The sequence below is a fragment of the Lagopus muta genome, chromosome 21 (genome assembly GCF_023343835.1).
Source record: "Lagopus muta isolate bLagMut1 chromosome 21, bLagMut1 primary, whole genome shotgun sequence".
In the NCBI taxonomy this organism is placed as follows: Eukaryota; Metazoa; Chordata; class Aves; order Galliformes; family Phasianidae; genus Lagopus; species Lagopus muta.
The window spans coordinates 5430950-5454601 of NC_064453.1; the positions used below are offsets into that span (position 1 = coordinate 5430950).

The 23652-nt window shown below is 43.7% G+C and overlaps 1 protein-coding gene across 2 annotated transcripts; it reads right to left on the reverse strand.

The window, feature by feature from the left end:
• Window positions 1–3: 3 nt before the first annotated feature.
• On the reverse strand, window positions 4–13422 carry TNFRSF8 (TNF receptor superfamily member 8). Of its 2 annotated transcripts, XM_048968093.1 has the most exons (10): window positions 12591–13422; window positions 7065–7155; window positions 5445–5567; window positions 5103–5258; window positions 4911–5004; window positions 4231–4502; window positions 3914–4024; window positions 2441–2466; window positions 1844–2051; window positions 4–680 (listed from the first exon to the last, which is right to left on the reverse strand). In XM_048968093.1, exons 1-10 carry the CDS (start codon window positions 12672–12674, stop codon window positions 439–441), a joined length of 1407 nt encoding a protein of 468 aa, XP_048824050.1. In that variant the 5' UTR covers window positions 12675–13422; the 3' UTR covers window positions 4–438. The 2 variants fall into 2 exon arrangements, with proteins under 2 accessions (XP_048824050.1, XP_048824051.1); XM_048968094.1 differs by lacking the exons at window positions 7065–7155; window positions 12591–13422 and adding an exon at window positions 5898–7033.
• Window positions 13423–23652: the final 10230 nt, after the last annotated feature.

Genomic DNA, 23652 nt, shown 5'->3' on the forward strand with positions numbered 1-23652 from the left:
CTTAAAAACAAATAGAAGGATTGGCCTAAAGTACAATGGAGAACAAATGTGAAACATGGCTGGGTCTCAAGGTTAACACAGAATTCCATCCAGAGTTTTCAGAGCTAATAGGAATAACCGTTTTAATTCCATCCCTTCATGCACAGAAAGCAAACTGTGAAACTGGAGTTCGCATCCACACGTCCTCTGAATTCTGTAACTTTGATTCCAGTTTGTTTCCAGCGTGATACTGGGGAGAGCAAGGAAAAGAGGAAGTATTTGATGTCAACCAGTGGTTTGGATGATCCTCTCGTTGGTTGGATGAAATAAGTTGAATGTTTTTGGCGCTTTAGTTTTCAGGTTGTGTAAGAAACTCTGGGTTCACCTCCCTCAGTGTAGGTTCAGGCTTAGTGTCACACTGGATGCTTTCATAGCTTCACACACCTTCTCAGCTGGCCATCACTTTTCAGTGGCTGTGGTGGGGTGATGGAATTCCTTTCCTTCCTCTTCCACAGGAATCATGACATCGTTCCCTGGAAAGACCTCTGTCTCCTGCTCTGGATAGTGCACTGGCAGCTCCTCTTCTATCTTTTCCTGGATATCAACATCACTTTCACATCCCCTAGCAGTACAGTTTTTGATACCAGGCGTTTTTGAAGACCCCACAATAACAGTATCGGCGTTCATGATGAATATTTTTCCTGAGAAAGGAAAAAAAAGAGAAGTAATGCTGAGCACGGGCAACAGTACTGCTGTTCTTGGAGACGGCTCTGTCGTGCAAAACTATGACTTGGTATTCAGTTTTTATTTTCTCCTTTTTTTAGTCAGACACATGCAGATCAAACCTCTCACAGGGACAGTTGAAAAGCTATTTCCCAACAACTAACCAAAGGGTGTTGCTCTTTTGGCAGCTTGGAATGAGAACTACCGAGAGCTTCCACCTTCCTTCTTATCATCAAGCACAGCCAAAGCCCACAGCAAGCTTATCTACAACCTAAGTACCTTCCACAGGCCCCATGAGTGCCTTCTGGGATCCTGGTTAACCTCTTCTGCAGAAGACAGGCCTCCTTCCTCCCCTGCTTTGCACTGTCATGAAGTAAGTACCTAATTCAGAAAACTAACACAGTGGTTTAAATCTAAGTTAGAGAAAGAGCTGCCCTGGGTGGCAACCAGCCCACAGCAGGGGTTGGGACTGGGTGGGCATTAAGGTCTCTTCCAATCTATGCCATCTTAACATGGGGGCTACGTTCCAGCATTTTACAGGCTAGCAAACAAGTTTTGGCTGTGCATGCCCACATTTCTTTGTGATTTGAGCCCATTCTGACAAGAAAGCATCTTCATAAGCAACACAGAGAGAGGACTGGAACAGGAGCAGGGAATGGTAGTGAGTTCTGCTGTTCATTTCTTTCGACTGTCCCTCTACAGACAGCTTTCTCCCACCCCACACAGGGAGTTAGCATTTTGCAAAAGCCTGCTCTTTGAGTTAGTTAGGGTAACAGAAATCCTTGTTGGTCTGCAGCAGTGAAAACAGAAGATGCATTTTCTGCTTCTGCTTTTCCTTGTTTTTTCTGTGCTTTGTCTTTTGCCTCCCAGAAAAGCAGGACTGGTTTCCAGCAGCCTTAAGAAAACAGTTCTGGATCAGTTTAGCTGTTTTTAAGTCTTTGGATTTGACTGATGCAGAAAAATAATGGCAATAATAACAATACAAACCAACTTGATTACAGTACAGAGTCGAGAGGCCACGGCCATCTCTGTTAGAAATTCTAAATACTTTTCCAGCTTGCCAATAATTTCAGGATGATATTCTATGCCCAGGGTTGAAAAAATGACAAGGTGAAAAAAATGAAAATAACTCAAGACTCACCAATTTGATTATTTGTGTGGTCTCTCACTCGAGAATCAATGGGGCAGTCTGGGGCTTTTCCATTGCTCTGCGTCACTTCAGTCAGACTCAGAACAGGATTGCCTGCTTTTTCAGCACTGGAGATCAAGTTGTTGTTGGTTTCCAAAGGGAGGGTTCTATCAGTGAACTCCTCCTCTTCTGGACATTTGTCAGTGGTCAGTGTGATCTTCTGCCAACACAAAGAGGAGAGCGGAAGAAGAGTCAGTGCAAAAACAACACAGTGAAGACTGCAAGAGGTTGACAGAAGATTTCTGTGGCAGGAGGAAATAAAAGAACAGCACCACTGTCACGGGGACTGAAAAAAAGCAAAGTGCCCAGCAGATCTAAGAACTTAAGTTCCCTTGAGTTGCGTTCCTGTATTCCTTAAGGCCACATTTGAACAGAGCCCAAGACATGAAAGTGGCAGTTCCTAATTTGTCTCATCTCTGCACCTTGATGATCATGGATTACAGTTCCAAATAAAAAGGCCAGCACTTTTTAACAGGACACTGAAAAAGATCGTGAATTATTTACACTGGAATGGAAATTGACCTGTTTTGGAATATGGTTGACACTTACTGCATATTTGTCCACTAGATCAGAACCTGTAATGGAAAGATGAAGATTGTCAGAAATGAATTCATAGCAATCACAGGAATATTAATTGCTTTGAAATATCACCCACCCATGTCCTAGACTACTCTACAGCCCCACTCACCTGCATTATGCTCTCCTTACCACTCAGGTCACACTTCCTTGAAGGGCTGAGGTGATCCAGGGACACATTGCTGCCAAGCAGATCCTGCTCTCCCCAGAGCCCTTTGTGCCTACACCCATTGCTTTCCACACACCAAAACCAGCATTCATCTAATCAATCACATCTAATCACATGATGAACTGATTAAGCCTTCCAAATAAGCAGAAGACTCTCTTATCAAAGTTTCTTTATCAAAAAACAATAATAATATGCAAGGATGGAGGAAAGGAACACTGGGGGTGCGTAGAGAGGTGTGGGTGTCCCATCCCTGGAGGTGCCCAAGGCCATGGATGGGCACTGAGCAGCCTGAGCTGGTGGGGGGCACTCAGCCCATGGCAGGAGTTGGGGCTGGATGGGCTCTAAGGTCCCTTCCAACCCAGCCACTCTGTGATCTCATGATTCTATATGAAGCTAGGTGCCTCCTGTCTAGTTTCATTCTGACGCACAGCCATCGTTACCTTCAATATGTCAGCACTACAATGCTGCACAGTAACATTTTTGTTTATCGTGTAAACCACGTGAGGAAGGAAGAATTCCATTTTGAGAAAATTGAGCTCACATGAGAAGTGTTAAGTCATATTCCTGAGTAAATAAGCAGAAATGCTCCGTTGCAGAGCAGTCAGAAATATCCACCGCAACAGAACAGAGCAGTCAATGGAGATGCTAAGAGATTAGTTAGCTGAGCAGAATGTATGCACTGTAGGGGATCTGCATGGGTTGCTATGGCGAACATCCACTTTTTTTTTCTTTTTTTTTTTTTTTGGAACACATTTCCCAGATCTGAGTGCTCAGAAATGAGCTGTGCATTTTTCCAGCAGCCTCCCTGCTGGACACATCAGCCAGTAGTGCCCATGCAGTGGGGAGGAAGAGCCATCTAGCGGCTTGTCACATCCACAGCCTTACCAGCCTGCAGAGGACTGACAAGTTCCAAAAACTAAAGCTAAAAGGTCACCACCTCCCATCTGTAGCATCTTCCTCCATACATTCACAGCTACTTTAATCAGAGGTGGCCCTGGGCAGCCTGATCCAGTGCCTCATTTAGTGGTTGGGAACCAGCACAGAGCAGAGATTGGAACTGGATGATCTTTGAGTTCCCTTCCAACCCAACTATGACTCTTTGAGAATATCTCCAACACGATGGAGAGCAGTTTGCCTAGAACCCTTAACTGACCTGTCTTCACCAGGCATTAGGAAGTATCATCTCCCCTTCCTGTCCTCTGTAGCATTTTAGGATGCTGTAATTCCCAGGTGGGAAGATTAAGCAGCATGTTCTGTACCACAGTTTTAAAACTCACGTTTTTTTTTGAGGATGAGGATCCGTTTCTTGCAGGCCTTCCATTGCCAAAATGACAGCATGCCCACAGGCAGCACCATCACAGAGAGAACCACTCCCCAGAAAACAAGACCTGCAGCACAGGAGGAGGAAAGGGAGAACAAAGAGACCAAGAAAAGGCAGAAGGATCAGTAATCTGTTTGCCCGACATCATTTCACCCCAAATTGTAGGGGTTAAGCAGGAAGCTCACATACTACTTTCACTAAAGATATATCTGAATAAAACGTGTCCTTTTATAGAATAAAAATCTATAATAGATAGAATAAATCCTTTCTGACCTCTTGTTGTTGTCTCTCCCTTGTCTGAGGTGGGAGAAGTGCCAGCTTTCTCCTTGGGAGTTGAACTGGGAATTTTGGTTGTGGCACTTGAAAGGACACTAACAAGGGTCACCAGGTTTGCCGGAAGCTTCAGTACGTCAGAGTCATTTGTTTCGTTGCTGGTTCTGATGGAGGAAGTGTCTGGGGTGAGGGAGGAGGGCAATCGGTCCACGCAGACCTGATCATGGGTGGCATTTCCTTTGCCTTGCGCTACTTTGTTCAACTTGGCACAGCTAGGGAACAAAAGAGAGAGCAGTGCATCAGTGCTAGGAGGAAATGACATGACACACTGTAAGGTTTTCCAGGTGGCATACGCCCTTTTTGGTCAGGATTATACCACATGCATTTACTGGTTTTAGTCAGAAAGTCATTAACCTGCTGCTCACCCCTGTGGCACCGATTCTTGACCTGGATGCAAACTCAAACACACACGGAATCCCACTGCACTCAGTGAACTGAAACTGAGGCAAGAGAGATCCCTTCCTCCTGCCAGCAGAGAGCTGTGCAACAGCACAAAGGCTCAAAGCTGTCCCACTGCCTCTAAGATAAATTTGTCACTTCTGGCACAAAGCAAAGATCCCTTTGGGTCCTCTATTAGCTTTAACCAATTGGTTTGTCACTCAGAAACACTATGGACTTACTCCGTGTGGGGTCTGCAGACGTCAGTGCTGGAGCTTTGGTCAGAGAAGGTCCCAGGAGGGCATTCTTCACATGAAACATCAGTCTTTGAGGTGCCTGAATAAAAGCAATGACAGCGGATGGACTGATCAAAATGAATCAACTCCAAGCCTATGGCCATGATCAGAAAAGATAAAATAAGGAGGAATTCCTACCTCTGATCTTGACTCCAAAACCAGGCTTGCAAGCAGTGTGCTGCTGGCATCTCATGCAGGTGTACTTAGCAGCAGTCTGGCAAAACATCCCTGGTCGGCACTCACACACCCGGCTGGAATTGAAGGAGCAGGGAGCTTTCTCCACAAGGTCAAATTCTGCAGGGAAGAAACAGATGGAGTAACAAAGGATCACTGCGAGCAAGAGGCAAAGCAGGGGTCAAAGCTGAGCAACACCAGTGCAAAGGCTTGGGAAGCAGAACGGGCTGCTGGCACTCTTTGCAACAGCACTTTAAGTCGTGAACAACTGGAGAAGCCTGTAGGTGGTAACAGCAAACCAGTTACCTTTGGTGCATAAGACACAAGCATCACATCGTGGCTTTGGGGATTCGTTCAGGTATTGCTCAGGTCCACATCTCATGCAATCTTCATCTGGATCCACGGGACATGATTTCTTTTTAGCATAACCTGGAGAAAGAAAGCCAAAATGTGGAGATAACTGTTCCAAAATAGAGGAGAAAGCCATCTTGAAGCACTGTCAGCCTCAAAGCCAAAGGAGCTGGCAGGCACAGCAGTTAGCTGTGAGCTGGTGGCCTTGCCAGCAGGTGGAAACAGTCACCAGACAGTAAGGAATGATGGCAGCTGCAGAAGGAAAAGCTAAAACAACATAAAGACTGAGCTGAATGCTTAACAGGTGACAAACAGGAGAAAAATGAATCTCAGTTTCAGCACCAATCCACATCAGCCAACCACAAAGGGTTAATTGTAGGAATGGGACCCAGCAGGAAAATCACTCACCCACTATTCATTTTGGCAAGCACAGTGTAGGAGCATAAGTCAAAACAGCCACTTCCTATTTGGCCCTATAAATACTACCAGACAAGCCCTAACCACATCACTCCCACCTGCTCAAAACTGCTTTTCTAAGACTGTTCTTTTGAAGGCTGGAGCTGATTGCAGAAGTGAAATGTATGAGAACTGTGGGTCATAACAGCTAGCTGCAAACTACACCTCTGCTGTTCACAAGACCCAGTATGGCATCCATCATAGTGGGAGCTTTTGAAGGAGAAAAGAGCTTCTTTCCCTGGGAGTGGCCCAGAATCTCTGCCCCTTTTCTTCTTCTACAGGAGCAGTTTCTCCATCCCTTGGTCTTGCTTACTCATCCATTTTCTGAATGATTCTGGTGGAGTGCACCGAAGCAGTACAGGAAATCTCTGATGTAACTACATGCAAATGCTAGTAACCAGGCACCAAGCTTCTCTTTATAGCACAAACAAATGTCAAAAATTTCCCTTCTGAAAAAAAGAGAAAAAAGAAAGAAAAGAGAGAAACAAGTGAGAAATAAAGAAGAGAGAGAGAGAGGAGGCCACAGTTGTAACAGAAAAGAGAGGTGATGGTGCAGTGCCATAAAATGCCCCGTCCATCGAGGGGGAGCTTCAGACATTTTCAGAGCTCTTATAGATGCATTTCATTCTTCTGACCTCATCCACCCCTGAGTCACAGCTTCAGGCAAAGTTCTCTCTGTTCCCTGCCACGTGGGTATTCCACTTCTCACGTGAGATGCTTTCTGAACTGTTTTGACTATGAGCACAATGACAGATGTTCTGCACCATCATTTAATACTTCGTGCCTTTGATCAGAAGCTAAAATCACTGCGCTGCTCCATATCCTGGGGCAAGCAGAAATCAGTTGTTGGACCTGCCTAATTCTGGTTACTTTTGAGTGTCAAGCCAGCCAATAAAAAACACAGACCAAATTCTAGCAAGCTATCTTGTTTGCAATTTAAAGGCAGTTTGCAGGCAGACCCAACAGGGCAGGAAGGAGAGAACAAATTCACGTCTAGATCTACACCAGCACTGTGCTCTATGAAATTGGACTTTTCTGCAGGGTCAAAAGGCAGTTCTGTGATACACATGGTTTATACACAACCTGTGAGAAAGGCCTGTGAAGCACCAACATACTGACCTGAAGGACACTGGTAACAGCACCTTCCTAATGTTTCATCATAGAACCAATTCTTGAGTGTGTCACAGGAATGAGATGAGGTGAATGGTGGCTAAAAATTGAAGCAGACAAAGACACAGTTAGAGAACAATTAGGGCTCTGTGAGGGCAGATCCCAGCATCTGTCTCTGGTGATGGTGGTTACAAATGATAAAGTCTACAGGTTTTTGAAGGTCCAAACGTTTTCAAAAGCAACCAGACAACCACTGCCCATAAACTTCAGCAAAGATTGGAATATTCAGTATATTTAGCAATCATTCGGGGTGTATCTTCACTCTTTTCTCTGAAAGTGTTTTAAATACCTAAAAGGAATATTGCAGCCCCATCCTTCCAGCAAGCATTTCAGATCACAAAGAAATGAGCTCCTGGCTCCATATGTTGCAGAGAGGAGTGGCACTGCTCCATAAAAGTGCCTTTCAGCCAAATGCTCCAGAAAAAAAAAAACCACCATAAATCCCTGCTCTTAAAATGCTCCCATCTTTTCTTCAGGAAAGGAATTTTAAGAAAAATAATACAAACAGAATCCCTGAATACCTCTGGTAGCTTTCCAGCTCTGTATACACTGGCACTGGAAGTAGTGCCATAGTCAACATCACCTAAGGCTTGCCAAATGGGCTGTAATCCACAAAGCTAGTTCTGTAAGTGTACAGCTGCTTGTATACTGGTTCTCTGTATCCTGTGCCCCTTGTTAACCCTTGTTATCCCATTCTGAAGCTGTTCTTCTGTAGTTTGCTTTGTTTTTTCCACTCTGCTCATGCTCACCTTCACACCATTCATCAATGCAGCAAGCCAATCTTCCTGTTCAGTTATTTACTCCTCAAAACACTTGAATTTAGCAACCTAAAGGCATGCAAACCAACAAATTGTTTTGCTTTTCACCTGGGGACAAATCCTACAGTGAGAACAAGCGTGCTCTGCCTTGAAATGAAAGCTGCAAGTACTACGCATTCAAATAACTAAACCCATCTCTTTTACTGAGTGAAGGTTTTCATTAACAAGCCTTGATATGATCATATGACCAAGACTTAAAATAAAAGCCACAACAGTTCTAATGTTAGCTTAGAAAAATTACTCTGCAGGGATCCCACCTTCTGCATTTCCTACCAGCCTTAAAAAGAAATTACAGCTATTAGCAATATCAGGAAATGGCACAATGTGTTTGGACACAGGGTCATCCAGGAGTCATTCCAGAGATGTAAAAAGTGGAGTGACTGATAAGGTGGATTCCTTTTATAAAGAAAATTCAGGCAACAACAGCATCCTGCTATACCTAAGTCATCTTGAATCAGTTCCTCTTCAAGACCTATAAGATGTCACCACAAAAACCTGATCTTCTCTTTCTGGTTGTTCTAAAAACCAACGCTGGCTTCAAAAGATGTTGAATGTTAAATCACAGCGGGAACAGGGATCTTGAATGAAATATGCAGCACATAAACACAGAGCTTATTGAATTGCCTGTTTGGGGTTTAAACAAAGGAATAGGGTCTGCCTACAAGCACGAAGGAAGAGCTACTTATCAAAATGTGATCTTGTCTGTCTAAAACATTGAAATCATGTGCTAAGGACCAGATCCTCCTCTTAGTTACAGCGAGGCAAATCCTACTTATGAATTTCCCCTGGTGCCAGTGCTGTGATAATGTACTGAGGCAACCACACATAAATAGTGCACAAATCAGGCAATGATGCACATGAGAGAAAGCACTCAGCACTTTTCTGCTTCCACAAGAGGGCAGCTGCACCCTACAGCCAATGAAGGCAGTGAGGCACTGCACAGAGTGCCCAGAGAGGAGGTGCAGACACCCAAGGTCAGGGGATGGGGCTGTGAGCACTGATGGAGCTGTGGGTGCCCCTGCTCAGTGCAGGGTTGGACCTGATGGCCTTTAGGGTCCCTCCCAACTCACTGTAGACCTTTTCAGTGATAGATTGGGTGTGTGACAACTGGCGACATCAGTCATTGGCTCATTGTTACCTTTATTTTTCATCTCTAAACCATAAAGCTACAAAAGAAAAAATAATAATAACCCTAAGCAGAAAGGCTGGCTATTTGCAGACAGCATACTGTCTATTAACCAAGCTCCCATACATCTAGCTTAAATGTCCAACATGATTTAAACAGGCAAAAACGGCAGTGTGGAAAGGTACGCATCACTACAAATGGTACTGAGTCTCCTTCCCAACACACAGAAAGCTTCTTCTAAGCTCAATTTCAAACCTTCATGCATCACATGGAATAAAAAGCCTTGCTTTAAGACCAACCCTTGCCCCAGACTCCTGTGGGTTTGTGGGAGAATGAAATAAATCATTGCCCGAAGGCAAAGAACACACATTGAAGAAATGGCAGAGGTGAACAGCCCAGGGCTCAGAATGCCTCTAAGTCTTCCATAAGCACTTCGGTCAGGAGGATATCACACTGTAATCAGAAAAGGCAGAGGGAAAGCTAATTGTCTCATTACGCTGTGGTTATAAAGGAATCTGGTGACAGCACAGATTGGTTCTGTTTAAACAGGGGAAATTCTGAGCAAAACTCCCAGCAGTGGTAGCAGTGTTCACCTCCCCAGCGTCGATGCAGGCTGAGCCCTGAGTTGTGCTACCATCAGCTGATGGAGCCCTGCTATCCAGAATTGTGTCTGGGCTGATGATAGACAAGAGAGGAAGATTTTAAAGAAAAATGCCCTCCCTACCATGCCTGAATCAGAATGGGCATCACCAAAAAGAAGGGAAGGGATCAGGGGGGCAGTGAGGGGGAAAAGGAAAGAACTCATGGAAAAAGCGGTGCTTTATCATAGGAGAGCTCAGGAAGAAGACAGCAGGAAGGAAGAGCATTTGTGTTTTTCCTGCTTTTGTTGCCAAAAATCTCAGCATTAGGACATTTCTAATGTATTTCTGGTGCTATTTCTCCTTGCTCCAGTGCACTTACAGGAATGGTCAATTAGCCAGTAAGAAAGATTCATATTTTTGCCTCTTCCTGCTTATATTGTGGGAAGGATTCCCTCCTCCTTCTGGAATACCTTAAGAAGCACTGAAGAGTGTGATGTAAATCATGTTTATCTGCAACAACCACACAGCTTTTCTTCATCAAGATCTCCAATAAATTTTACAGAATAAACAAATGTTAAGAAACAGACTGAAACACAGCAATCCTGCTGGGTTATATTCCATTTTTAAAAAAATCTTTTCCTCTTTTCACTGTTCCTTTTTCTTATCCACTCTCTTGTGTGAATCTCATGACAGACAGAAACAGGACTCAGCAGATTTGGCCAGGAAAATTCACAATTTGAGCACGACGTCACTTTTCAAGGCAGCGTTAGTGCTGTTGTCCCACTGAAGTAGATGGAGATAAGAGGCTGAATTTCACTAATCCGTGCATGCAAGCAAAGAAAGGCTCCTGATTTAGCAGGAAGATGACCTTAGGGGTCTTTCCCAGCCTTAATGATTCTATGATTCTACATCTCGTGAAAGAGAAGACCACAATTCATGCGTAAGATGCTCAGATTGCTCTACAGTGGGATGGCCTGGGATCCCTCGGCCTTCTCATTTCATTGACCTACTAGGCCAATGTTGTTGTTGGGTTTTTCCTTCTTTAATGGGCTGACAATGAAAGCCCACTTGAAAATAACAACAACAAAAATCTAAACATATTTGACACAAAGCATTAGGGTTTTTTCAGCGTTTCTTTTTGACAATTTCCACAATCACATTTGCTATCCCAATTTAAATAACAGTCATTGCAAAGACGGCGCTGAACTCAGCGGGCTAGTCTGCAATTCAGTCATGACAAGGTTTGACTCATTTATTTATGGTCTCTGGAGCTCACAAAGCCATGGTGAGGCAGAGCAAGAAGTCAGCTTACTACAAATAAGCTGTAAGTCAGAAAGAAAGTGTATAATGGTTAAAAAAAAAAGGAGAGAGAAAAGAAAATCTACCAGCATTGGCTGTTCTAGAACTGACTAATACTGTAGCAAAACAGCCAGCTCTTTTTCAAACTTCTATCTAAATTCTGTCAGCATGAAAAAAAGTTGATAATGAAGGATTTCAAGTAGTCAAGCTTCACACTTGTTATTAATGAGAGCTAACTGAAAATTAAAGCCAACTCCAAACTCAGCATTGACATAATCCAGGTAACTGATGATTTCACAGCGAGTCTGAATGCTGACCATGAGTAATAGAAAACAGAATTCATTACTGTCCTCTTCATTTTGTGGGCTGACCAAAGTGATGGCAAATAGCAAGAACTAATTAAAGCAGCTGGCATTCAGCAGAACTGATATGCTGACCCGAATGCCCCCCTAAGAACTCCTCGGTGAGTAAGGACTGCAAATTCTGATCCTAGAGAAGAAAAGAAGGATCAGTGTACTTCAGGAAGGAGATGATGGCGGGGCAGAAAGGACCAGGGGGAGGTAGAGCAAACTTGCCACGTGGGAGGGGAATTTACAGCTAAAGACATTAGGCAAACTCCTACTCTTACTGTAAGAGCCATGAGGATCTTTTTCAAACTTCTATGTAGAGGACTTGGTTATGCTCAAAGATCTAATCAGAGGCAGTTTCTTATTAAAAATCTCCAATAGCCCATGTGCTGTGCTGCACCATTCATTTACAGACAGGTATCTTAAACGAGCACATGCCAATATTTCCACAATTTCAGGGCCCAACCCAGCAGGCAGTCAGCCACCAATTTGACCTCACCTGTGCAAAGAGCCTCTGTGACTGATCTTTGGGTTTTGTTGTTGGCTTTTTTTTTTTTCCATGTATACCTAAATGACAGGCAGGGAAATTACCTGGATTTACGCCAGGCTCTGAGGGCTCAATGCCACACATTGCAGTGGTGAGGAGGGGGCAAGTGGGGCGGAGCGGGGGAGCAAACACACAAGGGCCTCAATGATATGATTTGAGCTGGGAGCCGACTTGCATCCACAGCTTTGTGTGAGCAGCGCCCCGTGTTTATTCTGAGTTGCTCTGATGCAGAAAAGAGCCCATTCATGGGAAAGTCGGTGTCAAAGGGGTGGGCGGATGTAAAGAGGAAGGTATTTTATTGTTTCGTTTGCTTCTTTACACCTTTCATTTTGCTAGACCTGACTCACATCAGCACAGCGAGCCCAAGCAAAGTTCTGTAAGGAATGTGCCTGGCACAGAGCATTTGGTTCTCCGGGCAAAAAGGAGAGATTTATTCAAAGTAAATGAGGTCAGTGCCACATTCTAATGAAATCTTTCCTCATTTCCTAGCCAGGATGTGCAATGCCAAAAAATAAAAATAAAAAAGACTCAAATCGTAGCTATATCTGCTGGTCCTGCCTGCAGAGTTCCCAGAAAGGGCAAACTGCTGCTTTGTGACAGCCCTGCTTTATCCTTTTATCACCCGTTATCACAGAGCCTGTTTCTATGGATGCTCACCTCCCTGCATGCAACTGCTGGGGAAAAAAAATCAGCCCAGGGTGCCCCCAACCCTCTGCCAGATCCTTGGTCCTACAGGGCTGTAGGATTCCCCCCTTACCTGTGGGGCTCCCTGGATGTCCTGGAGAAGCAGCAGGAGCCACAGTCCCAGTCTTAGACTGCAGGAAGCCATCTGCAGTGGCATTAGCTTTCCTGAGCTTCCAGCATTGCAGGTCAGACAACCAGGTTGCTCCTCCTGAAGTCTGGGACCCTCGCAGCGTCCAGTCCAACCTCGCTCGGCGTCTGCTCACTAAGTCCAGGGCCACTCCAGCTGTTCAAGACATGAAGGCAACAGATTTGAGACTCAATCAGGCTGAGAAAACAATTTGGAAGGAAGCAGGAGGGGGCTGCCCAAAAAAAGAAAAGTTTAAAAAAAAAAGAAAAAAAAAAAGAACAAAACAAAACCACTTCAAATGCTACTCCCCGAGCTGTTGGGTTTCTGTGAGTCAGATGCATGCATCAGGGTTGTTACCCGAGGATGTGTCTGGCTGAGCAGTAATGCAGACTGCCCCTATTCATCTGAGGCATCGTAGGCTGTCCTCAGAGCACTCCCCAAAGCTTTGGTCCAGGCATGAGTCCAAGCCCTGCCCTGTCCACTACCAGAGCAGCAACCAATCCTTGAGAGACTTCTCAATAAGAAGCAGTGTTTCAGTACAGCTACATCACTGCTGTTGAACCAAATGTGTGAAAACTCTGAGCGACCACCTTTAGCTTCTGCATGTTGCCATTTAAACACCAGTACATCGTAGAGCATCCTCAATCCCTTCTTCCTTCCAATCCCATGTGAAATCAGTTCCTGCTGCTGCCAGTTATCCCTTACACACGTATACTTGTTTTGGTGCTCTGGATAATGTTTGGTAGCATGGAAAGATTTCTGTTTATTTAAGGAGTCGTGCAGCCTTCTTATCTGCCCTGAAAGCTTTATCAAAAGTAAAAGTTACCCACTTCAAAAAAAGGCAGACTGCCTTGAAAAATCTCACTGAGGTGCCCAGGAAAACGATGAGAATTTGTGTTCTCACACCCATGTTTCTGTGCTTCTTTTCACACTTATCAGCAGAGAGAGAAAAGAAAGAAAAGATTAGAAGCAGGATAACCGGTGATTGCATTGCCAGCTGCCTCATTGCCACTGAGACTGAGAGGCAGAGATGAGAGCGTCCACAGGGACCCAAGGATGAGGTACGTATCAACTCTTACTCACTGCTGTAACCCTTTCTTTCTCAACAATGCCACCTTATGAAGTCAAAATAGGCATTTTCAGAAGATTGCATACTGCATTCTTGAGATAGACTTTTAGATGCTCTTTTCACCACTTCACCAGCTTACTTCTCGATGCCTAAGTGCTCTTTAGAAAAGCCAACTTTTCTTTGAGGTCTAGAGACAGCTAAGCATTTGAATGCCCAAATACCACATTCTTCTTTTTCCTAATTAAATAACAGGCTAGAAAACGTCTTAATCTTGTGCAGTAATACACCGTTAGGCAACGCTCACAGTTTAAAAGTGCTTTCTCAAATGCCACCAGAAGCAGGTGAGGAGCCTGTGTTTAATAGCAACGTTCCAGTCCGAATACGTTTTTCATTTCAGAGTTGGTGTGTTTTGATCTCAAACACAGTGATAGGGGCTTTCCAGCAGGAGCCCTATCAGTAACTGGCACAGAAGCGTCTCAGCTTTCAAACAAACCCATGCTGCCATTCTCTAAACATTGCCTGGATTTCCTAGAAAATAATCCTCCATGCAAGTTCAAAATAATAATAGAATTGAACAAATCGAAGCAAACAAACAACCCCATTTCTCTGTTCTTCTGTCAGGGGATGATGCCTACCAGATAAATGGAAAAGCCTCGATGAGCACGCTATTATGAATTGAAATGCTGATTTGATTACATGCATCTAACATCAAACCTCCTTTTGTTGTAGGTGAAATACTGAAGATAAAGTTGCTTGGCGTTTTCTCTTTCAGCAGTTTAGCCAATATTTAGCTAATTTTCACCGCAGCTATCTGATCTGTGCTGCTCATCTCCATGTGCTGCATGGGGCTGAGGGGCTCAGAGAAGATCCTGTAAGTCAGAGGTTCCTCCAGTGTTGCTGGATACGTGGAGCAAAAGAGCACGTGGAACCATAAGTAATGGAGGTAAGCCACAAGAAGTCTCTAACTCAGACCCAAGCCATTCCTTCAGCACATTCTGTGTGCTAACAGAGGGAAGGAAGCACTGAGAGAATACTACAGAAGCAGCAAAGTCACACACGTTTGAACAAAAGCTCCCATGGCATTTTCTAATGTTGAGATGGCTGATTTTAGTCTCACGTGCACTGGTAGCATAGCTCCTCGTGCTCTTAAACACATAACTGGGACTAAAACCACATATCATCTCTCAGCATCACTAGACACATAAAGGAGATCGCTGAATTGAAAAAGACACATCAAAATAACCTTGTCTAAAATCTGTATTTCAGTGTCTGTCAGCACTGCTGTTTAGAGCACCACAATGCACTGATGAAGAGCACTGCAATGTCTTGCTGCTCGGCTCGATGAAACAACACCAGATGCTGAAACTCAGCAGTAGGAAAGGGAATGTTTGGTGGGATACATGCTGCATAACACAGAGGTACGACCTGCAGTGAGAACACTCAGGATCCCAATATTTTCAGGTATTGTAAGTGAAGTCAACACATTGAACTTCTCTGGAAGGAACTCAGAACCCAAAAAGGGTGGGTGGAAGGGTGATACTGGTGCAACATGATCTCACTGAGAAACATCACCTAGTAGGCAAGCAATGGGAGTCTGAGCAAGCTGTAGCTGACCAGCAGTTGAACCTGCGTAAGTACTGTTACACATTCAGTATCTCATTTATGTTGAGTATGCCACAGATCTGCAAGATTCTATCCCTCTACGCCTATCTTGCGTTGATCCTTACTTTGTGCCACATATTCTTTGCATTAAATACTCATCAATCCACTTAATTATGTCTCATTAACCAAGACACACTGCAGTATGGAAAAATACAGTGCAGGAGCTCTTGACAACGTGACCTGTGGAGTTACAGTGATTTACCAGTTTACCTCAATATTTTGTCCACTGTGATCAACAAGTACACAGGCTGTTATATACTTGTTTAAATATAGCAGTGACTTAAAACAAGAATTCCCAGCAGGAAATAAATGGGTTATAATAAGGTGGGATCATAATAAAATCCCAATACACAGGGGAAATCCCAAGTCACTTCTGCAACAGTAGCTTCAGTAGGCAGTTTCACATCATTTCTGTGCTCTAGTAAAAGTAATAGAAAAAGAAATTAACTTCCTTGCTTTATACAGAGTTTCGCACACATGCAAACCAGCAGTCTAAAAGGAGAACCAACCAGTTCGTGTTTGTTTGTGACTGGGGACTTTTGCCTCAATCGGCTGCTCTTGCTGAACACAGAAAATTCCTTGGCAATTAAGGAACAGCCAACGGAAGGAGATGCATCCTGGTCTTTGTTCCCAAAGAATAATGTGTTTATTTTTTATTATTATAAAGAACAGTGTCAAAAAGCACCTACCCAAAACTGCCAATTCCTGATGAGGAAAGTTCAGAAGTGCTGTTACCAGTAATTGCTTGCTGACTCTGAGCCATAAGTTGGAAGAGCACTCCAGAAAGCAGAGAACCTCTCACTTCTGGGAGGAAAAGGATGTTCTCAGCTGATCTGAGTCTGCAAGAAGTCCTGCTTCAGCCAACATCTGTAAACTCTCACACAACGCCCATCCACTAATTTCATTCCAACTGCTTCCATGCAAACATAACCTCACTTTAAATAGTACATAGGTTGCTCTGAAAGTAATCATAGAATCTCTCCAGTTGGAAAAAACCTTAAAGATCATCAAGTCCAACCAGTGCCTCCTTATTTCAACAATCAGCACCATTAGCAATGCATTTTCATCAGCAATGAACGACAGCCTGAATGCCACACTTGTAAAACACTCCACCAGCGGAGGTCAGGCTCTGTCACGCTGCTCAAACACAACACCCACCCCTCACTGTGCTCACATCCACTGCTTGGTCTCCGTAAACGTTCAGCAAACACTGATGAATGTCAGTGGGTGCCATTTTTTTTCCATGTGGAGAGATTCAGTTCCACACTTTTGCTTCATATGCACTCCTGTGCCAGACACCATTCCATCACATCACCTATCTGCTGCTGTAAAGCCACATGGCAACAGCATGCAACAGGATATTGGTGGGAAGGATCAGCTTCCACTGCCATCCCATCAACCTCTGTCTCTGACATCGTGGGCCAATATCACAGAATAGGAGGCATTACTTTCAGAGCAGCCTTTAAACAGTGTGTAGCAGTGCTACACTTTTGCCTTCTAGAAATACCAAAATCACTATTGCTAGGCTTAAAATATCAAATTTTCTCCATTTCTGCCACCAAAGATTTGGGCTTTTTGTTTATACACAAAAGCAGACATGATGATACGTCTGTAATTTTATCCTTAGAATGGTTTAGTTTGGAAGGGACATCAAAAATCATCCGGTTCCAAGCATGCCACGTGCAGGGATACCTTCCAGCAGATCAGGCTGCCCAAAGCCCCATCAGACCTGGCCTTGAGTACCTCCACAAAGGGGACATCCATAACTCCTTTGGGCAGCTGGGATATTCACTTTTTGATTGGGTTACATCACTGAAAATTTCGATTGAAGCAAAAACTGTAAGCAGCTAAAACGTGTCACATGGATCATCTCAACAGTAACGATAATGGCACCTCGTTTTCAATCAATATTCTTTTACAAATGTAGTTTATATAAATGGGCAACAATTTTAGAAGTCTGTTTTTATCCTCTCAACTAATTCAACTACTTTATAGAGGGAGATAAGTAACAGAAGAGGGAAAAAAAGAATCTATGTAAAATGTCTTTTTTTCAGTGCATAGTAGCTTCAAAACTGAAGCACATTTTGAGTCAGACTGAAAAATGAGAAGAGCTGACAGAGAACTCTGTGCACTCGGGAAAGACTTGGCTTCCATGAAAGAAACCAAAACCAGATCACAGAATTACTGTGCCCACAGGCTGGCTGAGAGAGAGATGACCTTAGAAAAAAGATCACATCATGTCTGTACTTTCAGTAATTCCAACTGCAGCTTCTGAAAGAGAGCTGGGTTTGCACGTTGCCATTCTCCACAGAGAGTGAGATGGTACTTGACAGACATGAGGTGGTATTTGAACACCACTCGTACTGAACCCTTCAACAGTGCATCTTCCACAGTCAAGAGGACAGCCACTTGACCATTACAGCTCTATGGAAAATGGTGGGCAGCAAAGACTGGGCAGGAACTATCGTGTGAAGGCCCTTCATGCCCTTCCTTCAACGTCCCTAGTGCCAGTTTAACTCAATGCAAAAGTCATCCTGCTAACTGACACGACCCAACAGCAGTCGCTCTCCCACATGCCAGCCGTGGCGCTCAAATTAATCCACAAGCACCCACTTCTGACTTTCGCTCGGTTTTAAATCATGTCACAATCTTTGTCTGGAGTACTGCAAAGCTCATGGTTTCCTCTCCCCAACCACAAAATGCAGGAAGGCTTCAACAAAGCCATCAGCTGCGTGAAAGAACTGGTAAAAGGCAAGAAACAAAGCATGTGCTTGCCTCCAGCTAGTTTCTAAACATACAGAACGTCTGCCTACAGAGCCCATTAACTGCAGCAGTTTGCAGTAAATTCACCTCTTATTTCATAACTTCACCCACACAGAAAGTCTACTTGAAGTCTGCAGTTGTAGCCAGCATTGAGAAGCTGCTCAAGGTTTACATGATTTGATTTTGATTGCAGTTATTCTTCACAGGTCTGCTGAGCTTCACCTGGCCCATAAATATCTTGGGTTTTTTTTACTTCACACACAATGGCCACAACGGTTAAAGGAAAACTTCACATCACTGCGTTCCCACCTGGGTTTTCAAGAGCAAAACCAGACTTCCTTTATAGCGACTTTCCCTTCATCATCATTCTATTCCCCACCAGAACACGACCAGAAACTGAAACTCGGAGGAAGACTGACTCCTTTAGTTTTAGAAGAATCAACTCAAGGGATGAAACAGCTTAGAACCAGGAGAAACTCCCAACCAGGACTGCAGAGGAAGGAGGCCAGCTGAGTAAGGAGGAAAACAACTGACGAGGGAAGCTTGGACTGATCAGATACTGAAAATAAAAGCTGCGTTAGAGGGAGGTTGCATGTGCACAGAAATTTTAATGACAAATTTATTAAATGCTGAGCACCAACTCAGTTCTTTGTACTCCAGTCTAGGAGTTTTACTCAAGATTTTCTTGCGCAATGAAACAAAACCATCAGATCCAGTTTTCACCCCCAATTTTTAGAAGGTGCCACTCAATTATGAGCAGAAGCAAAATGGAGTATCTGCTCAGGCATTCAACTATTTCCAGTCTGTAATTCCGGCAGAAGATGCTATATATAAATTCACTGAAAAGTACTTCAGAAGCTTGAGATTCAAGCATGGGACAGAACCAAAGAGGTAAAAGAGGCATTTGCAGAACCCCGTCATTTCACAGATCTACTTTCAGATATGTTGCTTGTGTGAACTGACAGGTCATTGCAGGTACATTGATTTCAGAAAAGCATTTAACCCAGGAAGTTCACCTGTAAGGCACTGAACAATTCCCAAACTGCTTGTTTCAGAATGAAGCAGATCTCCACCATCTACAGGAAATTACTTACAATCCGACCGCATTCCCAATATCAACTGCTATTTTACCTTGGGAATAAACACACTCCTTCAGAAGATTACTGACGTTACGAGCACTTTTCATCCTTCTGACAATAATTTCTGCTTACATTTACAGAAACATGAATCCATACAAACTCTACTGAATTCAGCACAATAACTCTGGATCCTTGCTACGTGTCAGCTCCAAAAGTAATGCCTCCTATTTATTTCCAGGGAAAGGACAACAGCTACAAAGAGCACAATAACACTGTTTGTTAGCAGAGGGATAACAACCTTTCCCATGAGGAAAGGTTGAGGGAACTGGGATTGTTTAGCCTGGGGAAGAGAAGGCTTTGGGGAGACTCATTGCGGCCTTACAGTACTTGAAGGGAGCGTATAAACAGGAGGGGAACGGCTGTTTGTGAGGGTGGATGGTGATGGGACAAGGGGGAACGGTCTTAAACTGAGACAGGGGAGGTTTAGGTTGGATGTTAGGAGGAAGTTTTTCCCCCAGAGGGTGGTGAGGCACTGGAACAGGTTGCCCAAGGAGGCTGTGGATCCCCCATCCCTGCAGGCATTCAAGGCCAGGCTGGATGTGGCTCTGGGCAGCCTGGGCTGCTGGTTGGTGACCTGCACACAGCAGGGGGTTGGAACTGGATGAGCACTGTGCTCCTTTGCAATCCAGGCCATTCTGAGATAGTTTGAGCAAATTCTCAGTTTCAGTAAACTATTTTTCAACACAGTCACCATGAACACCATTGCATTTTCACCAGCAATGAACGAGAGCCTCCACCAGCAAAGGTGATCCACTGTTTCACAGCTGCTATGATGGCATCGCTGCTTGGAAAATGCTGCCCACGCAGCCCGTCTTTATCGGCTCAAAGCATCGATGAATGTCAACGGCTGTCATTTTTTCCACATGGAGGAATTAAATTCCACACCTTCGCTTCATACACACCTCCAGGCCATTCTGTCAGACTGCCCCTCTGCTGCCATCTGTCACACAACAACAAAACATAATGGGATAGTGGTGGAAGATTCAACCTCTAGTGCCACCCCACCAACATCTGCACCTGATGTTGTGGGCCAACATCATAAAATAGGAGGCATTACTTTCAGAGCAGCCCTCACAGAAAGGAAAAGAAGGTTACTCAATCCAAATAATGAGAAGACATGCCCAAGTTTTCCTTATGAAACACCATCTGTACGAGTGCTATTCCTCACTGATAGGTAATTTTTATTGTTGGAATTGTTGGTATTGTTGGAATACGTATCTGTGGATACGTCTAGGAAGTAAAACAAAACTGGAAAAGTGCCCAAGCTTCCAATCATATGCATTTTAATTCAAAATCAAAAGTGAAAATGTTTGGTAAAGGTTGGCTGTGCCATTAAAACAAAGGAGCGGGCGCTGGGTAGCAATTCCTTTCTCGGCATTCTGGTTCTCTTCATCTAAAAGCTGAGAGTTACAAAGTTTATCCACCAACAGAAATGAGTCTTCTTTTGCTGAAACCAAGGAGAGAAATTTGGGAAATGTTAAATAACTTTTGCAAAAGAAACAAGTAGGATTATTTTCACACTGTTGTTTTGTTTGTTTTTCCCCGAGAGCACTTTAAACATGTCTGAACACTGAAATGCAATGGTCTTATTTTCCTCTTCCTAGCAGCATGTTTTTGTTCTGCAGAAACCAACACCATACTCCATCAGAAGAGGAAAGTTGAGTCCTTGCATTGGTCTGCCATTACCCAGGAAATCTGTGAAATCAAGGGTTTTTACAGAGAAAAGAAAACGCATCTGTGTCTTCTCAGTGCATCACATCTGAACAAGTTCTGGGCTACAAAAACCCAAGTTCCAAAAAGATGAAAGCCTCAAAAATCAAAGTTTGGAAATCACTCAAAAAAAACAAGTTCTTACCACAAGCAAATGATTCACCTGAGGGCTCTTGAGATGTCATTCCTTGACATGCTAATAACTAAACAGAATGAATAAATCAGCACCACACTCATTCAAGACCGAGTATTGATTCCTGAAATGTACTGTCAGCAAGAAACACCTGATCTGGAGACATCACCAAATCTGACAGCAATCCTAGAGGAGGCAAAGAAACCAAACAACCCCGACGGCAGTTAAACACCATTACTAAGAAACACTTGTCTTTTACAACAGATAACAGATGCTTTATTTACTGTGTCATGTTTAAGTAAGCAAAGCTCTGTTTCCCAACACATGAATCAGGATTGTGAACAGACAGAAAGGGGAAGTCAACCACCAGCTTTACCATCAAAGCAGCAGGCGGTTATCCCTCAGGCCAAGAGAACTAATGAACATGGGCACTGGAGGAAGCCATCAACTGAAATACCTCTGCACAGATAGAACAAGCATGCTCCAGATCAAGCCAAGAACGTCAGGGCTCACTGAGCTGCTCCAACTTTCAGTGGCAGCAGAAGCGACTCTGTTGCTCACAATTTTGCCACTTACATATACTGTTCTCTCAAATTCTGCCACTGATATCACACACATCAGACTGGAGGACTCCTACCTTCTCCCTGAAGGATATTTTATGCCTCACTGCAGGAGTTCTTTGGGAATAGTTTGCTACCTCTCTATACATTTGAGCACTTTCTTCCCACCCCTACCTGATCGACACTGAACATCTCTCAGTTTGATGCAGTGGAAATGCAAACAAAGCCAGGCCCCATCAGCCACACATCCTTCCTCATCAACTGTTGTAGAGAATTCCTTCTCCTTGGGGATTCCTGTACATTTCAGGCATGTCAGGTTGCTCCTTTTCTTGCTCATCAATACGCATGAAGACAAAACTCCTTAAATCACAGTTAGAGGACACATAAGAGCACAACTGCCACTAGGAACGGAAAACAAGCTACCATGGGGTGCCTGCAAGATTATTCGGACAGCTTTGTGGGTAAGGACATAATCCTGGAGATAGGGGTACACCACTGGGAATCCTATCCTTTACCATACCATTTTGACCTGCAAAAAACTCCCCCCACATCACAGCTTACATTCCTGCTTTCACAATCCAGCCCTACTTTCCACACTCCCTCTTTTACACCCTCTACGTCTTGCCACACCTCACTTACCACTTCCTACCATAAACATTCCCACAGTCTCACTTTTGCTTATCCGGCCCTGGTCAACCTCACATTCTCCTAACCACAGCCTCAACATCCCAAGCACTGATCTCTCCCTCAGCTTCCCCCTAGCAGCCCTGGCTTCATCACAGCTCTGGCTGCTGCAGACTCTAGTCTAAGTGCAGAAGCTCCATTAACACTAAATAACTACAATTTTTCAACCTTTAAATAGATGTTTTCCTTCGTAATTACTCTCAGATGTCTTCTCAGCCACTGTCCTTCATGAAAAGGCACAGCATTGTGGTTTGCAATAACATTTACTGCAGGACAAAGATACTGTACAAAACCTTAGCATATTTTAACTCGTTAATCCACACCCAGATTACTCATAGCACATTGTTCAAGAATTGCATCTCGTAGTTATTTATAATCACTGTGGGCCAGATAAAGCTTCCTTTGCTAATCTTTTGGATTGAGATTCAGTCTCGTATTCAAAGCTAAAAGAATAATAAATAAATAACCTGGTTCTCAGAAAGTCTGACCTCACTTTCTAGAAATGACCTGTCATTCCCTGCATTACTGTTGTTAAAAGTAAGCAAACTAGGATTTGTAACTTCGATATCTTGAATGCGATCAGCAGCCACACTGCTTTGCACATACCCTCAGCACAGCAATTGTGAGAACACATATGAAGGGAAAACACTCATTTAGCTCAGCTGCGGATTAAACAGAATGGGAGCAAGCCTCATTTTCTTGTATGGTTCTATTTTTAAAGGCGAATATTATGAGAAACTTGACTATGAGCCACCTTCTTACTAGAATATGAGGCCACCAGATACATCCATAGTCAGGTGTCCCGATTAAAAACAAAAACAAAACAAAAAACAATTGCTTACTCTCTATCACACGATCAGATCTCAATTCTGCACCACATATCAACAATATTAGCCATGCTCCAATTACAAAGCCTTTGCTGATTTGAATTGCAGATGGAAGGACAAAACCAAGTTGTCCACAAAAAATATTTGTGTTTGTATGCTAACAACTATAAATACAACTATAAATTGATACAGCCAACTGCTTGGAATAGCAATAAAATGTGCACTGCTTAAGCTCTTCCGGAAAACTTGAGTAATGCTGGATTCCTTGTGCAAAAAGGATCATGATATAAACTTATTCTGCACAAATGTGGAGACAAAACTACATGTAGAGCCATGAGGTCATTCTCCAAGTTAATAAGCAAACCACATTTTCTGTTCCGAAAGAGTTCAGCCAAGGAAGTGAACTGAAGTTACCAGTATTTGAAGATGGAAACCAGAAGCAGCTCTCCCGCCTGTGAAAG

What these genes read in the sequence shown, in the direction of transcription:
- TNFRSF8 (XM_048968093.1), bottom strand. Translation starts at nt 12,674, where the DNA reads ATGCCACTGCAGATGGCTTCCTGCAGTCTAAGACTGGGACTGTGGCTC. An exon ending in ACATCCAGGGAGCCCCACAG is followed by an intron (nt 7,156 to 12,590) that starts GTAAGGGGGGAA and finishes TTCAATTTTTAG; the next exon opens with CCACCATTCACCTCATCTCA. An exon ending in GGGAGAGACAACAACAAGAG is followed by an intron (nt 4,025 to 4,230) that starts GTCAGAAAGGAT and finishes CCTGTGCTGCAG; the next exon opens with GTCTTGTTTTCTGGGGAGTG.